General features: G+C 38.9%; 1 protein-coding gene across 1 annotated transcript in view; it reads right to left on the bottom strand.

Moving 5' to 3' along the window:
* The window catches only part of LOC149781476 (polyamine-transporting ATPase 13A3-like), a 218,998-nt gene extending 191,335 nt beyond the window's left edge, over positions 1 to 27,663 (bottom strand). Inside the window, exons 1-2 of the mRNA XM_089935567.1 lie at positions 27,521 to 27,663; positions 13,475 to 13,560 (exon numbers count right to left, since the gene is read on the bottom strand). Of these exons, the coding sequence (XP_089791693.1) occupies positions 13,475 to 13,560; positions 27,521 to 27,530 (96 nt within the window). The 5' untranslated portion in view covers positions 27,531 to 27,663. The remainder of the gene's footprint in view (positions 1 to 13,474; positions 13,561 to 27,520) is intronic.
* Between the last annotated feature and the right edge of the window lie 316 nt (positions 27,664 to 27,979).

The raw sequence follows: 27,979 nt of genomic DNA on the forward strand, positions 1-27,979 counted from the left end.
GTATGTTTATTATTGCAGCGGTAACATCAAATAACTGAAGAACACTGACTGACACTGATTTTTTAAAAATTTATTTAGTATTTATACAGCACACTCTGTGCTTCAAAGGTGATCAGTTTTCTTTGAAGTTTCAGCAAAACTGTTTTTTTTCTGGGTACATTTTAAAAACAAAAGGAATTAGCTGTCATTTGGGTGATTGATGCAATTACTTTCTCTTCCTTCAAAAGATGGTCAATTCTAGCTTGTCCCAGTAATATTATCACCCGTTTTTTGGGGTTGTTGTTGTTGTTGTTGTTTTTTTTGTTGTTCTAGGGTTTAACACCATTTTTCAGCACAAGATAGGCTATACATGGCGGCCAGTATAACTGGTGGAGGAAGAACCCTGGAAAACCCAGGGAAGAACCACTGACCCACGAGAAGCTACTGGCAGGCTTTCCCACGTAACCACGCTAGCCAAGCCTTGGACTCGAACCCACACAGACAGAGATGAGGTGGCAGTGATCCGGAATGGTGAGCGCTTTAGACCACTCAGCCACCTTTCTGGGAGGTAGAGAGAAGGCCAACAGACGATGAATACACAGGTGTTCTGTTCTGTTCTGACAGGGATTACTACAGAAAATATGAGGTTCCAAAAGACTTAATTCTACAAGTGAAAAGAAGAGGAATTTTACTTACATTCGAAGTACAGAGGTCAGTCAAAATAAATGAATTAATTACCAGTGAGCGGCCAATAATCCAACACTATTTCGTCCTGATCCATTATGAGATAGGACCACATCTGGTTGATCACTGTTACCAGAAATGTTTTTTTAAAAAGATGCAGAGATCTTGCGGAATACAGTATTCAGACCAGATGGCAGAATGATTGGATTATGATATAACAATGCACTATTAAGATGGTTTGTCAATATAAACAAAGAATTTGTTTATCTAACAATAGATAATAAATTCCTGTGCATTGTACATCTTATGTTGCGGCGTCCTTTCATGATAACTCTGAATTTCTTCTCTCCAAACCCAAGGTTGTACATGTATATACAAGTTTAAACAGTAAATAATGTCGGGGGAAACAATTGCCAGATGGTATATTTTGTCACCAGTAAGGAATATAAATCGCAATCTGCAACACTGACAAAGCCCCAGCATGATCCATCAATAAACATTTTACACGTTACTTTTCATTCTTTTAAGAAACAACTTTTCTTGGAGTACAAGAACAAGAAAAATAAATGTATATGAAATTGCATGAGCTATGGCACAATCATCTTATATTAGAACTGATACATAATCTCTTCCCCAAAAATGATAATATACTTTTAACATGTTACTTTTCCTACTTTTAAGAAAGAATAAACCTTTTGTGTATGAAAAAAGGATATGCATAAGAAGTTTCAGGAGCCAAACCACAACCACATTATATCTGAATTCATGTTATTCATGTTGGGGGTGCGTGGCCTGGGCCTGACATCCCGCTTGCCAAAGGAAAGTGAAGCGTCTCTCATAGCCTCTCCTTCCCAGGTGTAGTGATCGCCGCAGGACCACTGTCTCGCTCTGCGGGGCGGGAGGTTACTTGCATATGGCCTTTCCTACACTATTGTGTCCACAGCAGCACCTTCACGTGGTGCCCCCTGTTTTAACAGAGCCTGCTGTGTGGCGCGACCGAGTACCCGGCGGTATAACTGGGTGGGCAGACTGGGCTCATTAGCCTTGGCAGGCAACCAGTCTAAGAGAAGGGAAACTCTGACTCCAAACCCGGGCAGATGAAGCTCGTTAGCCTTGTCAGGCAGTTCATCTAGGAGAAGGAAACTCTGATTCAAAACCAACCAAGTCCCATCCATTGGATTATGGCTCCACTGCCTTGTGGATATCTTCGGGAGAAGGAAAGGCTACGGGAGTAAACCCAGACAGAAAATCAGGAGTGGAGCCCCTAAGGCGGCTGGGGGTCGACTACGACCTCCTTCCGGCAGCTCCTGCATCCAAACTGGAGCCAAATGTCATGCTCAGCATTCCTTTGGACCCCACCAGCAAGGACGAGAGGGGGATTCTGACGTCTGGGCAGCCCAGGATCTCCATACTCCACGCCCAGGCTTGCGCCCTGGAGAAGACACTCCAGTCTCGCTACTGAGTGAGGAAACAACACGGAAGCTGACAGTTTACGGGTTATAAGTCCCACCTGATTGGCGTAGGGAAGGGGTGCCATGGGTCAGCTTTGATGGTGGGAGGGATCATCGTGTCCCACTGGCCAACTATCACCTGCCTCAAGCCGGGCAGCCCCCAGTCAATAAGGTGTTGACCCGCCATTGTCTGCCTGCTCCAGTGGGTGTCTGGAGCTCAGTGTGTTGTTCAGCATGACAAGCAGACGGTAATTCCACACCAGACAAAAGAATCAAGAAACCAATAAAGAAGACTCCAGCTCTTCGATTTGCAAGCTGGAATGTGCGCACCATGTGTACAGGCATCTCCGACGACCTCAGAGAAGTGGACGACACCAGAAAGACGGCCATCATCGATAGAGAACTCACCAGACTAAATATCAGCATAGCTGCCCTCCAGGAAACCAGGCTCGCCTCTAGTGGCTCCCTCAGAGAGGAAAACTACACCTTCTTCTGGAAGGGTCGAGAACCTGAGGAGCCCCGTCAGCACGGAGTGGGCTTTGCCATCAAAAACAATCTCCTGGCCTCGGTTGAACCTCCCACAGGGGGCACTGAGCGTCTCTTGTCCATCCACCTCACCACTGCTTCAGGTCCTGTCAACATCATCAGTGTCTACGCCCCAACCCTCACGTCATCAGAAGACGTGAAGGATCAGTTCTATGGGCAGCTGGACGAACAGATCAAAGGATGCCCCAAAAATGAACCACTATTCCTCCTCGGCGATTTTAATGCCAGAGTAGGTGCGGACCACGAGTCATGGCCTACCTGCCTTGGATATCATGGCACTGGAAAGACCAACGAAAACGGCCAGAGACTGCTGGAGCTATGCACCTACCATGGCCTGTGCATCACAAACACCTTCTTCAAGTGTAAGCCACAACACAAAGTGTCATGGAAACACTCCAGATCTCATCACTGGCACCAACTCGACTTGGTCATCACCAGGCGCTCTGCCCTTAACAGCGTCCTCTCCACCAGAACCTACCACAGTGCAGACTGTGACTCCGACCATGCCCTTGTGAGCAGCAGAGTGCGACTACAGCCACACACGCTACACCGCTCAAAACCAAAAGGACGTTTTCGCATAAACACTGCGCAGATGTCAGTCCCTGCCAAGGTGGAGGAGTATGTGTCTGCCCTGAACAAGGCTCTCCAGGACCTGCCTGAGTATGACGCTACAGCCAAGTGGAACGCCATGAAGGGTGCCATCTACAGTACAGCTATGTCAACGTTTGGCAAGAAGGAATGACCCAGCCAGGACTGGTTCAATGCACACCTATCAAGGATGGAACCACAAATCGAGGAGAAACGAAAAGCCTTCATAGCTTACAAAAAATGCCCTAATGAACGGACGCTTGCTGCTCTCAGAAGTGCCCGAAGTAACACCCAACGCATTGCTAGACAGTGTGCGAACGAGTACTGGCAACAACTGTGTGAAGGGATCCAGCGCAGTGCCGAGTCCAGACACATCCAAGGTATGTACAGTGGCATCAAGAAGGCTCTAGGCCCTACAGTGAAAGGGGTCGCTCCCCTGAAATCCCTGACGGGAGAGAAGATCACAGACCGTGGGCAACAGATGGCCAGATGGGTGGAGCACTACTCAGAACTATATTCCCAAGAAACGTCAGTCACTGATGCAGCCCTCAGCAGCATAAAGAAACTGCCCACCATGGAAGAGCTCGACAAAGTGCCAACCTTAGAGGAGTTCAGCAAAGCAATCGACTGCCTTCCAAACGACAAAGCACCAGGTAGTGACAGCATCCCGCCCAAAGCTATCAAACGTGGAAAACCAGCATTGATTAAACCACTGCATGAGCTACTTTGCCGCTGCTGGGAGGAAGGAGTAGTCCCCCAAGACATGCATGATGCCACAATTGTGACCCTTTACAAAAACAAGGGCGACCGCAGTGACTGTAATAATTACAGAGGGATCTCGCTCTTGAGTATTGTTGGTAAAGTGTACGCCCGCATCATACTCAACAGGCTGCAGTTGCTGGCAGACCGTGTGTACCCGGAATCACAGTGCGGCTTCAGAGCAGGCAGGTCGACGACAGATATGATCTTCTCCCTATGACAACTCCAAGAGAAGAGCAGAGAGCAAGGTCAACCACTCTACATGATGTTCATCGACCTCACCAAGGCCTTTGACTTGGTCAACAGGAAGGGCCTTTTTGAACTTCTGAGTAAGATCGGTTGCCCCCCAAAACTCCTCAGCATGTTAATCTCTTTCCATGCAGATATGAAGGGAACAGTCCTGTATGATGGATCCTCCTCAACTTCCTTCCCAATTAACAGTGGTGTGAAGCAGGGCTGCGTGCTGGCACCAACACTTTTTGGGATCTTCTTCTCCCTGCTCCTGTCCTACGCCTTCGACACGTCCACGGATGGCATATATCTACACACCAGGTCTGACGGGAGGCTGTTCAACCTGGCACGACTGCGCTCAAAGACCAAAGTGAGAGCTGTGCTCATCAGGGAGATGCCTTTTGCAGATGACGCAGCTCTTGTGGCCCACACCGAGGAAGCCCTCCAGAGACTGGAAGACCGTTTTGCTGTTGCCTGCACGCAGTTTGGTCTCACCATCAGCTTGGAAAAAACAAATGTCAGCGTGCAAGATACCACCATTGCCCCTTCAATCAAAATCAACGGTGTCACCCTGGAAGCAGTCAACAACTTTACCTACCTAGGGTCAACCACCAGCAACACTCTCTCGATTGATATGGAGCTGGACAGAAGGCTTGGAAAGGCAAACACCATCATGGCTCGATTAACAAAGAGGGTTTGGGAAAACAACGCGCTGACAGAGCACACCAAGGTTGGAGTCTACCAGGCCTGCGTTCTCAGCACCCTTCTATATGGAAGTGAGACCTGGAGTACCTACATGAGGCAAGAACGCCGGCTCAACTCCTTCCATATACGGTGCCTAAAATGCATCCTGAAAATCAGCTGGCAAGACCGTGTTCCATACAGCGAGATCCTGCAGCGTGCAAGTACTCCCAGCATGTACTCCCTGCTAATTAAACGCCGCCTTCGATGGCTGGGTCACGTCCGACGCATGGAGGATGGAAGGCTGCCAAAGGACATCTTATATGGACAGCTGGCCACTGGCATGAGAAGAGTCGGACGCCCCTCACTCCGTTTCAAAGATGTGTGCAAGAGGGACATAAAGGCAGGCAACATTTCACCCGATGGCTGGGAAGAGCTGGCTGAGGACCGAGGCACCTGGAGACTGATGGTAAACAATGGCATATCAGTCGCTGATGCGAGGAGAGGCCAGTTGGCGGCAGAGAAATATAAGAGAAAGAAGAACGCAACAGCAACCACAGTAACGCAGACTTCCCAGTATGTCTGCACCAACTGCAGTAGGGACCATCACTCACGTATAGGCCTGCACAGCCACAGCAGACGATGCCAACAGAGACAGACAACACCCCAAGGGCGCTATTCGCATGGTCTTTCAAGACCGAGTCGCCAATGATGATGATGATGATGATGTTATAATGGAGCATGCTATAGCAGGGTCACACGGTATACTGATCCATTTATTTATTCTCTCTCACTGGTCTGGATGGTCCCTGACCTATATAAAAGATGCAGTTCAACGCATAATCTACTAACACATATCAACTATACTATCACCCACTTCCCTTGCATACAGGATATGACTGGCTAACCCTTACTCAAGGAAGGTGAGACTTCACAAGCCATACAAATACTAAATCATGCTGAAACTTTATCTCTTGGACACAATAAGATCTTTCCTCCCTCAAGAAGAGAGAAAGATATTCTACAATGCATAAAGGAAGCCACACTTAAGAGTACTGTTGTTCTATCTGGGGTAACAGTGAAACAGAAAACCAAGAAAGATTACTGAAATTTCAAAAAAAAGAGCAACTACAGTTTCTAGATGCCAATTTAGATAGATCATCTGCAATGTTTTTGGCTTTCATTTCAGCATCAAAAGGGTTCACTAGTTTATAAGTCTCTACATGAACTGGCTCCTGATTACTTAAATTTAACTTTAAATTTGTTGAAGACATACATACATATGAGCTAAGATCCATGTTAAACAACCAAACCAAATTCAGAGTTTTATAAGAAGAGTTTTGTTGTATCTTGAGCCAAACTAAGGAATTCCATACTGCTCTATATATGACAGCTGACTCATGCCAAGTTTTTAAAAAGCTTCATAGTCAAAATCTACAGAAACAATCATTTGCATGATTTTGTGTAATTCAGTACTACTGCTCTTTAACATATTCTTCTTTTATGCACTCACCTGTTATGATTTACAGCGGCTTACTCTTTGTTTGAGTCCTGTATGTACTCATCTTTAAAGCTTTGTACATATTTTATTGTAGCAAAAGATCAACTGTTGAGTTTTTACTAGCATTTCTTGTCTAAAGACACCTCATCTTGCAAAAAGTTTGTATATGTACACATGCAACTGTAGAAAAGGCCTCAAAGATTGGCCAGCTGACCAAATGAGCTTCATTAAATAAAGTCATTATTATTAATTATTATTATTATTATTATTATAAAAAAATTCATACATGTTAGTGGGGTTTATAGTGCAGTTAGTGCTACATTGGACAAGTGGATAAAAACAAATTCAATCAGCCTGGCCTATGTTAGTGAAGTTCATGTTGCAGTTGGTGTCAGATTGGACAAGTGATTGAAAACAACAAATCTGATCAGCCCTGCCTATGTTATTGAAATTGATGGTGCAGTTAGGGACACACTGGTATATGACAAGACAAAGTCTACCAGACAAATTTTTTTACTTGGAAGTGAATAATAAGCTTCAAAAAAATGTATCTGAATTTCCAGTCATTTTCTAAAGGCTTATAAACGAAGAAAGTTCTCTTTTGTAAATATTGTTTCATTTTGAGTCATGCTCACTGACAAACCATTATGAGTGTCAAAATGCCCCAAACATTAAGATGGTTGGCAGGTATGGTCTAACACTGTCTTCACTACAAAAGCATGAAGTGTATACCCTAATCACTGAGATGGTTGGCAGGTATGGTCTAACACTGTCTTCACTACAAAAGCATGAAGTGTATACCCTAATCTCTGAGATGGTTGGCAGGTATGGTCTAACACTGTCTTCACTACAAAAGCATGAAGTGTATACCCTAATCACTGAGATGGTTGGCAGGTATGATCTAACACTGTCTTCACTACAAAAGCATGAAGTGTATACCCTAATCACTTAGATGGTTGGCAGGTATGATCTAACAGTGTCTTCACTGTAAAAGCATGATGTGTATACCCCAAACCTCAATTCTGATCAGTGAGATAATGTTATAGTTCACATTACCATGGAAATTAAGTGATTCTGAAACTCAGCTATTTTAAAAGTCAATACTGGACTGCTTATATCCATTTTTCAACTTGATCTACAAAAGGAAATACAAACAACAGGTCTTCATTTATACAGGAAATGTTTAAATGGATAATTTCCTCATAGCAAATTAACCCTTAATACAATGTAGTACTTGCCTGAATCTTAAAGTTTGTTGATTAATGTATAAACTCTTAACGACAAGTCAGAAGTATTGTAATCTGTCTAAATTGGTAAATTTGCACAGCTTCAGCTTATCGATTGACATGTCACTTGCAGCACTTGGTATGAAGTTTGATTAATTAAACAACCGCAAAAAAAAAAAAAAAAACAGGATGATCATCAAATGCCCACTATTAACAGTGACTCTGTCCTATGTATTGATCCATCCTAAAGGGGATTAGAGGCGACTAATGGAGGCAGGTGCTACTGTGACTCAGTGGTTAGCATGCTGGACTCGTGGTCCAAAGGGTACAGGTCTGAATCCCACCATTTTATCATCCCAGGTTGGTTCTTGTGGTGTCTGTCCTTGGGCAAGGTAAGTTACTGGAACTGGTTCGGCAATATATAACCACTTGCCTTGCCATGCCATAAAATACAAAACTAAATCACTACAGTCTGGATGGTACCTGACCTACATACAAGATACAGTCCAATTCATCTTCTATTCACTGGACTGGATGGTCTCTGACCTAAATAAAATATGTGGTTCAATTCATCATCTACTGACTGTAGGCTGGATGGTCTCGGACCTACATACAAGATGCATTACAATTCATCATCTACTGAGTGTAGGCTGAATGGTCCCCGACCTAAATACAAGGTGCAGTTCAATTATCATCTACTGACTGTTGGCTGGATGATCCCTGACCTACATACATGGTGCAGTTCAATTCATCATCTACTCAATGAAGGCTGGATGATCCCTGACCTATATACATGGTTCAATTCATCATCTACTCACTGAAGGCAGTTCTAAATCCATTTCATAATTTAAGAAGCCTTTTACATAATATTTAAGACTTTTAAATTCTGCACTGGCATAATAATTTATAATCTGCTGAATATAAAAACCATTCCTTGAACTATAGCTGTATAAAATGCAAACAGTAGTGATAAGGACATCATGAGGTGTATTTCCTTTAGCAAGATGTCCTGATGTCGGCAGACATCTTCATTACGCAAAATAAATAAAACCAGAGATGGAAGCCATTACAAATATCCACACTTATTCATTTGTGCTCCCCCCACCACTTCATACATCCAGATATATCTGCCTAGGTGCATTCACAACATGAATTTTAAAACATCCCTCTTAAAATACCATGTAAACAATGATGATTCTCCCTCAATTCTTGTGGATGGGGTTCAGGGCACATATAAAACATCATATAAACTATCATCACTCTCCCTCAATTCTTGTGGATGGGGCTGAGGGCACACATAAAATATCATACAAACTATCATCACTCTCCCTCAATTCTTGTGGATGGGGTTGAGGGCACACATAAAATATCATAAAAACTATTACCACTCTCCCTCAATTCTTGTGGATGGGGTTCAGGGCACACATAAAACATCATACAAACTATCATCACTCTCCCTCAATTCTTGTGGATGGGGTTCAGGGCACACATAAAATATCATACAAACTATCATCACTCTCCCTCAATTCTTGTGGATGGGGTTCAGGGCACACATAAAACATCATACAAACTATCATCACTCTCCCTCAATTCTTGTGGATGGGGTTCAGGGCACACATAAAATATCATACAAACTATCATCACTCTCCCTCAATTCTTGTGGATGGGGTTGAGGGCACACATAAAATATCATAAAAACTATTACCACTCTCCCTCAATTCTTGTGGATGGGGTTCTGGGCACACATAAAACATCATGCAAACTATCATCACTCTCCTTCAATTCTTGTGGATGGGGTTCAGGGCACACATAAAATATCATACAAACTATCATCACTCTCCCTCAATTCTTGTGGATGGGGTTCAGGGCACACATAAAACATCATACAAACTATCATCACTCTCCCTCAATTCTTGTGGATGGGGTTCAGGGCACACATAAAATATCATACAAACTATCATCACTCTCCCTCAATTCTTGTGGATGGGGTTGAGGGCACACATAAAATATCATAAAAACTATTACCACTCTCCCTCAATTCTTGTGGATGGGGTTCTGGGCACACATAAAACATCATGCAAACTATCATCACTCTCCCTCAATTCTTGTGGATGGGGTTCAGGGCACACATAAAATATCATACAAACTATCATCACTCTCCCTCAATTCTTGTGGATGGGGTTCAGGGCACACATAAAATATCATACAAACTATCATCACTCTCCCTCAATTGTTGTGGATGGGGTTCAAGGCACACATAAAACATCATACAAACTATCATCACTCTCCCTCAATTCTTGTGGATGGGGTTCAAGGCACACATAAAATATCATACAAACTATCATCACTCTCCCTCAATTCTTGTGGATGAGGTTCAGGGCACACATAAAATATCATACAATCATCACTCTCCCTCAATTCTTGTGGATGGGGTTCAGGGCACACATAAAATATCATACAAACTATCATCACTCTCCCTCAATTCTTGTGGATGGGGTTCAGGGCACACATAAAATATCATACAAACTATCATCACTCTCCCTCAAAACTTGTGGATGGGGTTGAGGGCACACATAAAATATCATACAAACTATCATCACTCCCCCTCAATTGTTGTGGATGGGGTTCAGGGCACACATAAAATATCATACAAACTATCATCACTCTCCCTCAATTCTTGTGGATGGGGTTCAAGGCACACATAAAATATCATCACTCTCCCTCAATTCTTGTGGATGGGGTTCAAGGCACACATAAAATATCATACAAACTATCATCACTCTCCCTCAATTCTTGTGGATGGGGTTCAGGGCACACATACAATATCATACAAACTATCATCACTCTCCCTCAATTCTTGTGGATGGGGTTCAGGGCACACATAAAATATCATACAAACTATTACCACTCTCCCTCAATTCTTGTGGATGGGGTTCAAGGCACACATAAAATATCATACAAACTATCATCACTCTCCCTCAATTCTTGTGGATGGGGTTCAAGGCACACATAAAATATCATACAAACTATCATCACTCCCCCTCAATTGTTGTGCATGGGGTTCAGGGCACACATAAAATATCATACAAACTATCATCACTCTCCCTCAATTCTTGTGGATGGGGTTCAAGGCACACATAAAATATCATACAAACTATCATCACTCTCCCTCAATTCTTGTGGATGGGGTTCAGGGCACACATAAAATATCATACAAACTATCATCACTCTCCCTCAATTCTTGTGGATGGGGTTCAGGGCACACATAAAATATCATACAAACTATCATCACTCTCCCTCAATTGTTGTGGATGGGGTTCAAGGCACACATAAAATATCATACAAACTATCATCACTCTCCCTCAATTCTTGTGGATGGGGTTCAAGGCACACATAAAATATCATCACTCTCCCTCAATTCTTGTGGATGGGGTTCAAGGCACACATAAAATATCATACAAACTATCATCACTCTCCCTCAATTCTTGTGGATGGGGTTCAGGGCACACATAAAATATCATACAAACTATCATCACTCTCCCTCAATTCTTGTGGATGGGGTTCAGGGCACACATAAAATATCATAAAAACTATTACCACTCTCCCTCAATTCTTGTGGATGGGGTTCAGGGCACACATAAAACATCATACAAACTATCATCACTCTCCCTCAATTCTTGTGGATGGGGTTCAAGGCACACATAAAATATCATACAAACTATCATCACTCTCCCTCAATTCTTGTGGATGGGGTTCAAGGCACACATAAAATATCATACAAACTATCATCACTCTCCTTCAATTCTTGTGGATGGGGTTCAGGGCACACATAAAATATCATACAAACTATCATCACTCTCCCTCAATTCTTGTGGATGGGGTTCAGGGCACACATAAAATATCATACAAACTATCATCACTCTCCCTCAATTGTTGTGGATGGGGTTCAGGGCACACATAAAATATCATACAAACTATCATCACTCCCCCTCTATTGTTGTGGATGGGGTTCAGGGCACACATAAAATATCATACAAACTATCATCACTCTCCCTCAATTGTTGTGGATGGGGTTCAGGGCACACATAAAATATCATATAAACTATTACCACTCTCCCTCAATTGTTGTGGATGGGGTTCAGCGCACACATAAAATATCATAATAACTATAATCACTCTCTGTCATTTCTTGGGGATGGGATTCAGGGCACACATAAAATATCATAATAACTATCATCACTCTCCCTCAATTGTTGTGGATGGGGTTCAGAGCACACATAAAATATCATACAAACTATTACCACTCTCCCTCAATTGTTGTGGATGAAGCTCAGTGCACACGTAAAACAGTAACAGGCAGACAGTTAGACGGATGTACTAAAGATGGACACGACCTATCACAATATATCCACAACAGTGCAGGTATAAGAAAGGTGTAGAAAACTCCTTGCTGGCATGTGTAATTAGTGCACTTTGTTTTAAAGCTTAAAGGTCACTGGCCACCTATATTGTATAAATGTGTGATATTATTATAGTCATAAACAAAACGGATTTGCTATGTATGCACACCATAAAAATATTTAATTTGACGTAAAAGTCTGGCCCGCGAACGTGTTCTGTCCGTCAACTCAGGGCAAATTAAAACAATACAGAAATCTGGCCCATGAACAGTAATTATATTAAAGAAATTAGTGTCTGTTGCCCTCGAGTGGTCTTAGAAAATGCAATCTAGCCCTTGGCCGAAAAAGGCTGCGCACCCCTGCTGGCTTGCATATGCATCCTTACTGTAGTGTGTATGATTATGTCAGATAACAAAATCGCAAAAGAGATGAAAATATCACCCGACTGCTTGAAGGCACCTGCCATTTATGCATGATAAGTTACAATGTGCAAACTGACCATGACTGTATTGTATCCAGGTTAACTATATGATGGTATCTCACCAAAAAAAAGTCATTATTTTAAATACATTCACTGTGAGTACAAAATTATAATCTTTTCGCTAGCATAGGTTACAAAAGTATTATTAAAGCAAGTTATTGTTGTATACTATGTGTCCTGCAAATAATCAAATATTATTACATATGGCAAACAAACAGAAGCCCGGGTGATGAATAAACAACAGGCAGCGAGCAATAAACTCCTTGCTTAAACTTATCAACAGGAAATCAAATACAAAGTTATTTTATTACAAAGCAAACCAACGCCAGAAACTGACTTTGGTATCGTTTAAGTGTGCTGATTTTTTTCGTATTAAGTCGGCCGACATAAGGAAGCCAAATCTGGTTCCTTTGGATTCTTTTAAGTATGCAAATTTCTTTTTTTTTATATAAAGTCGGCCAACATAAGGGAAGTCAGCATTGATTCCTTTTTACCTGTATTAACAGGTATTTTCAAAATACATTAAAACAATGGAACACTTTTTAAAGCGCCATAATCTAGCGAGTCGTGCATGCATATTGATATAAGGCTCAACAGTAAGTTAGTTTTCAGCAGTTTCATCTAAATGTTCCCTATCCATAGTTTATTGTGTTTTATTTTTTGAGAACAAGAAGCATTTACTTCATCTTGTGGGGATAAATGTACGTCATTTCTGGTTGGCGTCCTCTATTGGTGGAAAATCATAGCTAAGGGGAAGTAACAGTGTTGTATACTTCTATTTCAAATAATTAAAGTATTATTTCTTCTTTACACTCGATAACTTTTTTTGTTCTTTTTGTGTAAGTATAACTACTTTTAATCATGTAATGCAAATCACATTTTTTTTTTTTAAATGTTGGAGTATGGCCAGTGACCTTTAAGGATCGCATAACCTCAATACTGCTTACCATCTGGTCTTCTTGCCCTGGATTGATATAGAGCTTCTGGGGATCCATAGGGGGTGGACCAGTTGACCACTTCATTTTTTTTTTCCCTGCAATAAAAATCATCATTCATAAGGTGTAGTCTGTTACACATTTTTACAGTGACTTATATGGGCAGAATAATGAGATCTATGTTGTGAGAGCTCTGGCTTGTTTGACTTTTCTCAAGCCAATGATGAAAAATTCTGGTGACTGATGTCCAAGACAACTAAAAATTTCCAATTTCAATGACCGACTGCACCAAAAAAAGTGTGCACATATAAAAAGCTAAACTGCTCGAAAATGAACAAGTAATTTCAAGGACTGGTCTCAGATAAGTTACAACGCAAATGAAGACAATCTTCTGAAACATAGGACTGGTCTCAGATAAGTTACAAGTAATTTCAAGGACTGGTCTCAGATAAGTTACAATGCAATGAAGACAATCTGAAACATAGGACTGGTCTCAGATAAGTTACAAGTAATTTCAAGGACTGGTCTCAGATAAGTTACAATGCAATGAAGACAATCTGAAACATAGGACTGGTCTCAGATAAGTTACAAGTAATTTCAAGGACTGGTCTCAGATAAGTTACAAATAATTTCAAGGACTGGTCTCAGATAAGTTACAAGTAATTTCAAGGACTGGTCTCATACGTTACAATGCAATGAAGACAATCTGAAACATAGGACTGGTCTCAGATAAGTTACAAGTAATTTCAAGGACTGGTCTCATAAGTTACAATGCAATGATAACAATCTGAAACATAGGACTGGTCTCAGATAAGTTACAATGCAACGAAGACAATCTGAAATATTCATGAATAAGAAGGCAAGACCAGATAAAACTTTCAATGAAACTAGCTATCTACCATTTAATTCACATCAAAGTTTAATATTTATGATGGACTGCTTGTGAAAATCAGCCTGGCCTAGCACAGAGAATTCAAAAGATTTTCCAGTTTTCATACTCAGTTCTATTTGAGTGCTTAAATCTTGTGCCAGCCATTATGCTACAGTCATTACCTACTGCTGATTAGATGGTCTTTTGCATAGCAGTTTGTTTCCATTTTACAAAAGCAAATATAAAATGACATGTAGATGTTAATTTTAATAATAGCACTACTTTGTTTACACTGTCTTCATTCTGAGAGTAGGGCAGTAGCTCAGCTGGGAGAGCATCATACATATAATCCATGGGTCATGGGTACAATATCTACCCATGCCACCCTAAAAGTTGGCTGCCTGTGTTTCCTTGGGAAAGGGACTCGGCTCCCATTTCCTTGGCAAAATATGGCCAATAATGTTAAAAGAGCTGCTAAAAACAACAAAAACCAAAACAAAACCTTAGCTCCCATTTCCTTGGCAACATAGTGTAGGGCCAATCATGTTAAAGGTGCTGCTAAAAGCAACAAAAACCAAAACTTATCCCTTGAGTCTGAAGTGCAAACTCTAACAGTGTTATTACCATGGTTGCAAGAAGTACCAACTTATTAGCACCTAAATTTCTTTCCAAACTTCATTTTTATTTGGTTCTTTATGGTTGACTAGATGTAAAGAAAAGGAAACCTTTTCAGTCTATTTAAGTTTGATAGTATGACTCTGATTTATTAACATCAGTGATTTCCCATAAATGTATCAACCTACATAGACATTTATTTACTGGTGGAGAGACTGGCTACAGTTTGCATCTGTGTTACCAGTAAATATGGCATAAGTCAGTGCAACCAGTCCAGCAGTCTCTGACAGTCAAATGCTCGTCTACATAATTTATATCACAGATACATGGCTGAAATCACAACCAGGCCCTATAATCATGAAACTGTCAGAAACAAAATCTAAATATGAACTCAAATTTTAAGAGCCTTGATCTTCCATAACTTTGCTCAGGTCCTCCAAATTTGGGGGACACGAGAAATTGACGGGAGAAAAAAATGCACTAGTAATGGCAAAAAAGAAGAAAATCTTTGTTTGCTTTGACAACTTTACCACCTTGACATTATAGTTCGCACAACTCTATCATTTTTTCCTTTGACACTTATGTTTATCACAAGTGCTCACATAACCCATAAAAACATATCTGAATATCTGGTTCACCTGAAAAGAACCACAGCATGAAATTTTGTTTTTGATGTTGCCTTCTTTTAACATATGTTGACTCATTACTCTATTTCTGTTTAATATAAAAATTCACATTTTTTAATATTTTTAAACTAATAATTCATTGATTAAAGGCCAAAATTCTGTATTTCAAGTTTTTCAAAACATAAATTTAGCCCCTTTTGGTATTAAATCAACCTCAAAATGTGTTACATTAATGGCAATCAGTAACCTTGCATTGCAACTCTGATTACTACTAAACTTTAAACATTGTTTTAGAATGGGAATCAACTGCCAACTTATATGTTTTATGGAGCGAATCTGTAATGGGCTGACTTTGTTATGGTCAGACACAAAGTACAAACCTCAGCATTTGAAATTCTACTGGATATAGGAACTAGCTGTGGGGCTGTGCTTGTACTGGGCTGCTGAAGTGCTCCTGGTTCATCACCGAACTGTTTCAATAGCTTGTTAATGCTGTAGTTGGAACATTTCTGTCCCAAAAGTGTCACATGTTTGGTCAATCACACTTGATCTTCAAGTGCTACTGAGCTATAATTGCAGTAATAAATTAACTTAGCACACAATAATTACACGCCTGCCCAGCTAAATCAAAAGTGTCGCAGTTTTTGACTGACAGTTTCATTTTCACCCATCTTCAACTCAACACAACACTCTAGCCATTATTGTATGCAATGTGATCTCAGATTGATACTATTTTCATTTACATCATCCGTCGTTTAGTGAAAGACCAGGATGATATGACCATCTATTCAGGAATGACAAGATATTCAAGATGACCACTGGCTACCACACTGGCTATCTGAACAGCACCATTTTCATTTAAGATGACAATATAAATTTCCATTCCGAGTAGCTATATAGATATCTTCAAGACGGCTGCTGTGATGGCCATATTGGACATCAGATGGGGACCATTTTTATTATTAGATATCTTCTTCTACTGAAACTCTCATGTCAATATCAATATGATTTTCCATTTAGCTGAAGCAACAATAACAACACTTTCAAAGAGGTCACTTTGGTGGCCATACTGGATATCAAAGCAGTACCATTTTTACTTGGACCAAATAGATCATGAGATAAGTATGTGCAAAGTTTTATTGCAATCCTCCACAAAATTTAGAAGAGTTGCGATAACAAACTTTTATAACAGACAGACAGACACCAGACAACAGATCATCCCATAACCTCTTATGGTCCATGACCAGTAATCTTAAAAATGTGAACACTGTAATACTGAATTTCATAACGAGAAGACCATTCTACTGAAGATCATACATTAATATTTTCTTTTGTTCACCACGCTAAAGACAATATAGATATTTAGATCAACAAATATAAACTTGTTGCAAATTAAATTGTTTTTTATCTTTTTTATTCACCTTTTACTTTTCCCCCAGATAGTGTATTTACTTCTCCAATTTTTGTAAACTGCATTCTTAGCCCAAGTGTTTTATGGTCTTAATTCTACAATGGTTTAGATTATACACTTCCTGTATGAAAATATTCATTTCAGGAAATACAACAATTTCAACACTGAGTATGTACTTATTAATCTTTCCTGAATTCTTACTGTAAAAATCAGATATTTCAGCTTACTTTTTTTGGTCTCAAGTGTAAACAAAGTGTCCTTTCTTAAAGAGTGTTAAAAAAGTGTCACTCTCAACAACAACAACCCCCCACAAATGATACTGTATTTGTATCTGTAATGTATTTTGGAATGTTGCAAGGGGCTTTTGAGCATAAACACATCAGCAGAGAGTTTACACTACAGTTTATATAATTTAAGGCAGGCTGGTCTGAAACCCTACCATTTCCTTCATAGGTACTATACTTGAAACCCTACCACTGCCTTCAAAGGCACTACACTTGAAACCCTACCACTGCCTTCATAGGCACTACACTTGAAACCCTACCACTGCCTTCATAGGTACTACACTTGAAACCCTACCACTGCCTTCAAAGGCACTACACTTGAAACCCTACCACTGCCTTCATAGGTACTACACTTGAAACCCTACCACTGCCTTCAAAGGCACTACACTTGAAACCCTACCACTGCCTTCAAAGGCACTACACTTGAAACCCTACCACTGCCTTCAAAGGCACTACACTTGAAACCCTACCACTGCCTTCAAAGGCACTACACTTGAAACCCTACCACTGCCTTCAAAGGCACTACACTTGAAACCCTACCACTGCCTTCATAGGCACTACACTTGAAACCCTACCACTGCCTTCATAGGCACTACACTTGAAACCCTACCACTGCCTTCAAAGGCACTACAGAGTTATCCTGATCATTATCTTCCAGTGGCGTTTTCACACAATTTTTTCTTCTCAAAATGTTCAGTTTTGCAATGCATCATCTGTTGTTTAAAACCTGTTTTTCACTAATATAATTGGCATAGTAATTTCTGGTCATTATTTGGTTATGTTTAATTAGGATAAAACATTTTTCAGCTGGCATTTAACCCCTCAAACACTTCTGAATAAAACCAATGCTGAGATAGTTGAAGCGTTGGCTCCATACGGGTGATGAACCCCCCTTTAAAAAATAAACAGATCGAATCTGGCATATGACTGTGAACCCTTTCTAAATTTTCACTGTCACTACATAATGTCCTAAATACAACAGCTGCACTATACAACACTACAGCATCAAAAGGGAAACAAGCTGAAAGCCTATAGACAATGGATGGGGTACCTTCACACAAATGCCACCCTTGAGTTGGCCTTGTAAGTAATTTTTATAATGCGGGACTTTCTCTTTAGATTCTAAGATAATAAGATGACAATACATAATTTCTGTAACTTGATGAAGGATGTGGTATAAAATGGTGTGAAAAGTTGACTTGTCAGCACAAGTAACCCTATAATGCGCATGCCACAATGCAGCCCTATTTACAAGTAAATCCTCTTGCAATGGACATGATCTTCATGGGAATTTGTTTTCCTCTATAAAAGGCATTTGTCTGAGAAGAGATGGATCTTCTAACTTTTGTTGTTGTTGTTGTTGTTGTATGGTTTAACGATATTTTTCAGCACACAATAGGCTATACAAGGTGGCCAGTATTAATGGTGGAGGAAGAACCTGGGAAATCCCCGGAAAGAACCACCGACCCTCGAGAAGCTACTGGCAAGCTTTCTCACATACCCACATTGGCCGAATCCAAGACTCGAACCCATGCAGACAGCGGTGAGATGGCAGTGATCCATAACAGAGAGCACTTTAGACTAATCGGCCACTTGGGGCCCCTGATCTTCTAACTGTAAGAGATATTTATGGCTGTAAGACCAATGGGATTTTAGTGTTGTAATAAGTAAAGATGTATAAGGCTGAGTACAGGAAGTAACAGTCAGCAGTTACCAGTATCAGCTTTCTATTTAACAAGAATTTGGGGGTGAGAATTTGGAAAACATATCAATATCAAGGCAAGTTTGTGGGATGAAGTATCTCTCTGTCTCTCTCTCAATATATAGATATATAGATATGGATGGTTTAAGAGAGAATAGGGATACAAGGTGGCACTAGGAGATACAAGAGATGAGATGGGAACTTAATGTGCGGGCTTAATAGAGGAACTTCATAACGAGACTAACTAAAAGATGAGAGATAGAGATAATTTCATAATGAGACTAACTAAAAGATGACAGAGATAGAGATAATTTCATAATGAGTCTAAGTAAAAGATGACAGATAGAGATAATTTCATAATGAGACTAACTAAAAGATGACAGAGATAAAGATAACATCATAATGGGACTAACTAAAGGATGACAGAGATAGAGATAATTTCATAACGAGACGAACTAAAAGATGACAGAGATAGAGATAATTTCATAATGAGACTAAGTAAAAGATGACAGACAGAGATAATTTCATAATGGGACTAACGAAAGGATGACAGAGATAGAGATAACATCATAATGAGACTAACTATAAGATGACAGAGATAAAGATAACCTAAAGATACAAAACAGTTAAAGATGTATAAAATGGAGAGATAGATATTATTAGAGTGGACAACTATATCAGGAAACCATGTAGCTAAACTATACAGTTATCAATAACTTGTCTGGAAGTTTTGTTATGAAAACTGGGGAATAGATCACTGAACACAAAGGAATGGACAGATTTTGGTAAAAATAATATTTAAGATCAATAAATGTACTTACATAACCATTCTGAGATACACTTTAAGTATGCAATTATTCTAAAATTTACAAGGAAAATATGTCAGAGAAAAAGATCTACAGCTTTCACTCAAGTGAACATCACTTTCAAAATTGAGTCAAAATCTGCAATCAGTAAGTCTGCAGGCAGTTCTCTAGAATCAACACATCTTTTAAAAATAAAATACAAAAGGTAGACAATACACTAATTTATTACATTTCATAATTAAAAAATGTACAAATTGGAGAAAACTGATATCCTCATAGTCGTGATACCACATTCAAAGGCACTTTTGGGACTAGTTTTTTTCTTTCCGTTTAGGAAATATATCTGCCATTATGCATGTTTTTCAAACTTGCATTTCCATATTTACACCTATTTCATTTTTCTCCCTCTTCCTTCTCATTATCCTTCCTTTCCTCTTTTCCGTCTGTCAGGATGAATAGATCTTAAAATGCTGATATTGTATATCATTTAACATACATTTATATTGATACTGTATACCATTTAGCATACATTTATATTGATAATGTATACCATTTAGTATACATTTATACTGATACTGTATACCATTTAACATACATTTATACTGATACTGTATACCATTTAACATACATTTATGTTGATACTGTATACCATTTAGCATACATTTATATTGATACTGTATACCATTTAACATACATTTATATTGATAATGTATACCATTTAACATACATTTATACTGATACTGTATACCATTTAACATACATTTATGTTGATAATGTATACCATTTAACATACATTTATATTGATACTGTATACCATTTAACATAGATTTATGTTGATATTGTATACCATTTAACATACATTTATACTGATACTGTATACCATTTAACACACATTTATACTGACACTGTATACCATTTAACATACATTTATGTTGATACTGTATACCATTTAGCATGCATTTATGTTGATATTGTATACCATTTAGCATGCATTTGTTTTATGTTAATACTGTATATCATTTAGCATGCATTTATATTGATACTGTATACCATTTAACATACATTTATGTTGATAATATATACCATTTAGCATACATTTATGTTGATAATGTATACCATTTAGCATGATTTATGTTGATACTGTATACCATTGATCTAGTGTGAGGTGAGATTCGATAAAGCATGTTAACGCCTTGTGGTTTTTCACAGAAAGCTTTGAGGGACAGACCAGTTACAGTTTGGTCCCATAGTCTCATATAGAGAGACGGAGGAAAGGAGAAGAAAGGAGAGAAATCAGGAGAAGTAGAAGTCTAGGAGGAAATGGGGAGAGAAGGGAGGAAGAGGAAATTGGGGGCGAAATTGGAGGAGGAGATAGTCAAGAGGGAAACGGAGTCGAAGGAGGTGTTGGAGGAACAGAAGGAAGGAAGGAATTAGAAGGAAAGAAAGAGATGAGTAGACACAAGGACAGGGGTAAAATCGAACTCACACTGTAAATCACGGGATGAATTAGGCTGTCACTTGGTTGAGGGAAAGACGGGTGATTGAGAGTTTATCGTTTTAAATTATCGAATTTATTAAATTGTTATTAAATGAATTTCATCTTCGTGTTCTCTATAATTTAACAGTCGGCACTGCTGACTGGGGACTCAGAGCTGTAAATCTACCTCGTCACTAATTTAACTTTCTAACACCATGAGCCCGGGTGGAACTTTCATCATAATTTAATTAATATATATTGGAAGAACCCCACCCCAATGAATGCAACCGTCACACCCCTGTAATAATGTTTATCATGTGCTCCAGTAACTGGGAGAAACATTAATACATCTGAATATCTGGTCAAACTAAAAATGACCTGCACCATGGAATTTTCCACTCCAGATCTTCAGTGTACACTTATTATCCACCAGCATTTATCATAATAAATACCTATTTTTTCATGGGCCCTGGGTGGATGTGTGGTCCAAAGTGATAGGCTTTTACCGATCACTGCCATGTCACCTGCCCATGGGGGTTTACGTCTCAGGCTCAGCCTATGTGGGTATGTGAGAAGGCTACAAGTAGCTTCCCATGGGTTGGTGGTTCTTAGGGGTTTTCCCAGGTTCTTCCTCCACCAGTTAAACTGGTCACCATGCATAGCCCATCTTGAGAAAAGAAAGTAAACACAACAGAACACAATTCTGAATTACTTTTCCAGAAGAAAAAAAAAAAACAGAACTAATCCTTTTGAATCCAAGTAATTTGAAATAACTCAAAAACCAAGTAATCTGAAATAACTCCAAACAGCACAACATACAACAAACAGTTTAACGGCCCAACTTCTACTGAGATTAATTCTCCAAAACATGGGTTATATGGGCTTTCTAAAAAGTAAACAAGGGTCACGTGATCATCTTCTAGAAGTTTAAAGAAGCAAATACTTGTTACTGTCATGTTGCCTGCCCAATGATTACTTAAGTAACGAACAAAGGAATTGGTTAGAAGCCATGTATATATGTTATACCTCGCGAATATAGTGGTCCTGTTCGTAATTGTTACGAGAGCCCCGCTTGTTGTGTGTCAAAAATCACATGTGGACGTTGAAAGCTTTGTACAAGAACAAAGGACCCATACTGGCGTCATAACTCTCACCACGCTGACAGATGGACGGAGCATTGTCTGATAAGTTAAAAGAACAGGGTAGAATCAATATCCTATTGGAATCGAGAGAGGGTGTGGTCACCATTTCAACCCGAGTTTAACTGAGTACTTTAGACTAGAAACCCCAGTCATTGTGAAACATCGTGCTGAAAGTTGTAGAAATAACTCCTGGAAGCCACTCATGAATTGGCGGGAAAACAAGGAAAGACAAAGCTACGTAAAGGTCAGCAAGTTATTTGCTCAATTGTTGCAGAATATTACAGCATTGTAATTGTAATTATGTGCAGTATGTATGCTTCATTACTAGAATAGTAAGTACATAGAATTACCTTTGTAGTGTTTAATTTTCAAGCATATTTGAGAAATGAGCTATGATTATGTAGATTGCTAGCTCAGTTAGAAATTAATATTGTAAATTCACTATTTGATTAATTCGTAGTAAACTAGTGCATTTATTCATGTGATATTCTAGATTTTGCAACTGTTGAATTGAATTGTAACTTTGGAAAATGGTTGCAGTGTGTAAAATTAGTTAATATGGATATTTTAAATATTTCTGTACACTTGTGGGTGTGTAATGTAGAGAGATCTGTCTGATTAATGTGCTATTGTTCAGTATAATGAGATTAAGAATATATGGATGTGATGCAATTTATTGATGTCTGTATGATAAGTAGTTGATACCGTGCTTTTATTACGACATTGTTTACCATACACGAGTGTATGGGTATTTCAATGTGCACGAACGCATGACCGAAAAATGTAATAGCCTTTATCTGCTGATTGATTGATGGTTTAGTGTGAGACGAGATGGCTAAGGAAATATGCTAATGTCCCTGTGTTTTCACAGGAAGCTTTAAGGGGACAGACTTCCGGTGTGGTTTAGTCCCGAGTCTCTAGGATAGAGATGGAATAGAGAATAGTCTGGAAATGTCTATTGTGAATCGAAGGCTAGTCAGAGAGCAGAGTTAAGGAGCAGGAGGAAAAGGAGTTGAGGAGAAAATGAAGAAGTAGCAGTCAAGGAGGAGGAGTTAGGTGGGAAGGCAGAAGGAGAGAAGGAATTGGCAGGATAGGAGAGATACAGATGAGTAGAAAACAAGGACAGATGGAAAAGCTATCTCACACTATACATCACAGGATGCAATAGGCTATCACTTGGTCAAGAGGAAGAAGAGTGATTGGGAAATCATTATCATTTGAATATTGAATTGTATTAAATTGTTATTCCTTTGAATTTCACCTTTGTGTTCAGTAATTTAACTGTTGGCATTGCTGACTGAGGGCTCGGAGCTTTACCTCTCTCTATCACTAATTTCACTTCCTACAACATCGAGCCTGGGTGGGACTTCCATAGTAATTTAAATAATATACTGGGAGTACCCCACCCCAACCCTATCAAATGCCACAGTTACAGATCATATTTAAGTGTGACACTGATGAAAACCAAATAGTTTTTACTCTAAGAAATAAAAAATTGTTTTTATCTTAAAGACAAGGTCCCATCATGACCATGTAAACAACCAATCATTTTAAAATAAAAAAGAACTTGGGGCATCATGCTGCAGGCATGTAGCATGATGACCCACCCAGTCACATTATTCTGACACCAGGCCAACCAGTCCTAACACTAACCTCTTAATGCTGAGCGCCAAGCGAGGCAGCTGTTAGTACCATTTTTGTAAGTCTTTGGTTTGACTCGATCAGGGATCGAACCCATGACCTTCCACATCGGAGGTGGATGCTCTAACCACTAGGCCACCGGAGCAGTCACTGTCTCATAGGTGTCAACTTGTATGGTTCACCAGTAATCTTTGGGGGTTTTTTTCCTTTTTTGCCAATGTACAGACGTACAACCGTTTTGTACGTTTAACTGTGTAAAAAAAATGTAATTTAAATTTTTTTTCAAATGTTTTTCGGTTTGTGTGCATGTGGGACTCTGGGCATAATTTTTTTTAGCACGACAATTCAGTGAGACTATGGTGGCCCGAAACAACCAATCAAATCATACTCAAAACTGCACTTTTTCTTTGATAATGAAATGAGTTTCATTTATGGTTTAACTCCAGTGTGTGAAGATCTTGTTGTTTATCGCTCAGAGATTAGATGCTCACCCAGATTTCTAATACTGACTAACTACCTGTGTAGTAAGTATGTTTTCTTATTTCATACATTATTATTTTAGTATTTATATTTATTACTATCAACTGCATAAAGTTTGCATAAATTTTCATACTTTACATAGTGTGGCAATCATGTTGGTGTAACCATAATTCGTCCGACTTTTCTGTGTGGAGATAATGTCGATTTATTAAAAAATTTAACAATATACTAATTAAAAATAAATACTCTACTGACTTTAGCATGCTGTTATAGTTTTGAGTTAAGTCTGTCAGATAGGTAATGTAAACAGGAAGTTGCAATGCCATAATGACGGACGTTGTTGTTGTTCTAGGGTTTAACACCATCAGAGATCTTGGAAATGCTTAATTACATGTATTTGGATGCCAATTTCTTATCTGGGACACAGAAAATCACTGAGATGGGAGTCCTCTGTACGCATGTAATATGTGTGCGACAAAATTCAAAGAATTGCCAGTCCTGCTTCAGCCACCTGCTTTGTAGGAAAATGTGTTGAAAATGTGTTGATCAATTAGCTGTGCTGATATTTACAATGACAGAATTCAGTGAATGAAAGACCCCTTGATGTACATACATGTTGCCATTATAAGAGTACATAAAAAAGAACATGATGCAATAGCTGGGCAGCAAGTTCAAAGGCTTTGACTTTGATGATAAAACATACAACATATGTTTTAAGATCAGAATCGGTGATCTGAATATATATATATTAACCGCCTCTTGTACACTATTTCGTCATAAAATTAGTTTGAAACTGTAAGTGAACCAGTAGGACTAATGGGAAATAATGGCAGACTTAGCTAAGTCTGGGATGTACCAGTTTATTAGATTGTCTGGTTTCATAAATCATTGGCAAATATTTTCAGAAAAATATACAAATCACTGAAGGAAAGGCCAAGGCATTATTTTATTACAGATTTAACTTTAAGATGCAAATTATATAGGTCAGAAACGTATGGGACAATGCTATGTTGTGGAATTCGCGAGATGTGCTTTAAGGTCTAAGATGTTTTCGACTTGTCACATAATTGAGAAAATACAGGAAAAAAAACAGCAAATCACATACTATTTAACCATTGCCTAAAACTACTAAAAGGACGCAGACAAATAAATAAACCATAAATTTGCAATCCTGTCAATGGACTGTTGTAATGAAGCTATATTATAGTGAGTGATTACATTACAAAATCCTCTCCATCTAAAAAACAAATGCACTCACGTCTGTGTTGATTCTGTAGGAAAGAAAGAACTGCAACTTTTGATGGTGGGACTCCTATTTTTACTAAAATGGGAGTCCTGGACTCCTAGTTTTAAAATCCTAGTGAGACCACTGGCCATTTTTCAGCACAAGATAGGCTATACATGGCAGCCAGAATAACTGGTGGAGGAAGAACCCTAGAAAACCCAGGGAAGAACCACCGCGGACGTAGTACAGATACTGAGTGACTCGAAAATATATAACACTGCCAATTTATATCAAGTTTGTGACCAAAATCGGCAAACAATATAGCAAATTCATAACTTTTCAAATACCAGATACACAATTTTAAAAGAAACGATCAACAGTTTACGAGGTTTAAACTTCTGGACTTCTACTTTGTAATTTTTTTTATTTCTAGATTTCAATTTTTGGATAAGTCCTCGCGTAATATCTTGTGGTTTATGGCGGATTATATCTGTAATCAGGAGATCTTCCTCTATCACATGTCAAATCTAAATTTTTAAAAAAAAATTTTTTATTTCTCTCATCTAGTTGAAATATTCCATCCTTCAAATGGCTAAGCCTAACTCAAAGAAATGCAAGCTTGTAGACACTGACCGAGGTCGTGGCAAGTTTCAGGCTGATTGGATTAAAGTCTTCCCTGACATTGTAGATGTATCCAAGTTTGGATCTTCACATGCTTTTTGTAAAATATGCAGTAAAGACATTAAAGTGGTGGTGTCGAGCATATATGATCTGGAGGAACACTTCAGGACAAAACTGCATGAAAGAAATTTTGAAATGAACAAGGGACCATCCATCAAAAGTTTCTTTGCTTAGCCAAAGCAGGAAGATGATAGTGTTATAAGTAAAAAGAATGAAATAAAGTTTTAGAAATGTAAATAATTATGTAAATATTTGTCATAAATTAACACTTTGTGTATAGCATTTGTTGTTTTAAAACTGTTGATCTTATATACTGTATCAATACATTTTTTCGTGTAAGTTTTTTTTTGTCTTTGTAAGGTTTTTATTGGTCTGGCGTATAGGTTTTCATCTCAAGGGATTGACACCTATGCTGTCTTTTGAATGTGAGTGTGTAGTTTTCAGACTTCTTTTTGAGATTCTAAAGCGATAAAAGACTCTGGAGTCCAATCGAGTGGAAGGCTGTGGTCACGCTTGCACCTGTTGTGTTCATTTAGACTACCGTTAAGGTGATTTCAGAGATTTCGCCATACTTTATTGATAAAACGGCAGACTCCTGTGGTCTTACATTGCAGGACTAGGTGGTGGTATCCCGTGTGTCCAAAATTAATATTATTATAAACAGAATATTCTGGTGACAATTGCCTCTTTTCAAATGGTAAGCATTGCAGTATTTTATTTTCGTCAATCGGTCGAATTCGGTATGCGTTTTGCTTCAATATTCGAAACGGAAACCTTAGGTGCGCAGCAATGCCCGACAGCATCGTAACCGTCTTCCATTTGATGACTCATTTTAAAATTAATAAATTCGATATGGTAGATTTTCAACGAGGAAAATATATTATACATGATTTTATTTAACGACACTAGTCCGAGTAAACACGTTGTCCGATATTACGCAATAGATGACAAATCCGCATTCTGCAGTGATGATTTCCATATAAAGTCAGTGCATTGTTTACGTAAACTTTAAGGCGCGATTGTATTTCTCAGATTTTCTATAGAATAAACAGGTACAAAACTCATATGTTTTCTACACAAAACCAGTTAGTTCTTACCGTCACTCATCTCTGCTCCTTAGTTCATTTATCGGAGATATATTCTGGCCCTGGAAATACAACAATGAAATGATTTTAGATGTGTTTCATGTATCACATGCCGCCACTAGTACCAGTAGACATATATATATATGGCCGCATTCGATTTGTGTTTTCCTGTCTACAAAAGTTACTTTGTGCGCATGAGCAGTGAATACGGCAAACAAGTAAATAAATTTCAAAACTCAAGACGAAGCTCAAATACCGCTAAGTTGCAACATAGATAAATTGTTCTTTCATTCTCCAACCATCTTAATTATTTAATGTCACTTGCAGTTCTAAAGAAATAGGGAGTGTCTTTTTGATGTGGATTTCGCAACCTAAGTAACATGTCCTACGCGTTCGATTAGACTAGTACCTTGTCCGCGTAGATGGCACTCGAGAGTTTAGTATATTTGTAAAGAAAATAATTATTGTTTA

Source organism: Sinohyriopsis cumingii, chromosome 15, assembly GCF_028554795.1.
Source record: "Sinohyriopsis cumingii isolate HCF-2022 chromosome 15, ASM2855479v2, whole genome shotgun sequence".
Taxonomy (NCBI): Eukaryota; Metazoa; Mollusca; class Bivalvia; order Unionida; family Unionidae; genus Sinohyriopsis; species Sinohyriopsis cumingii.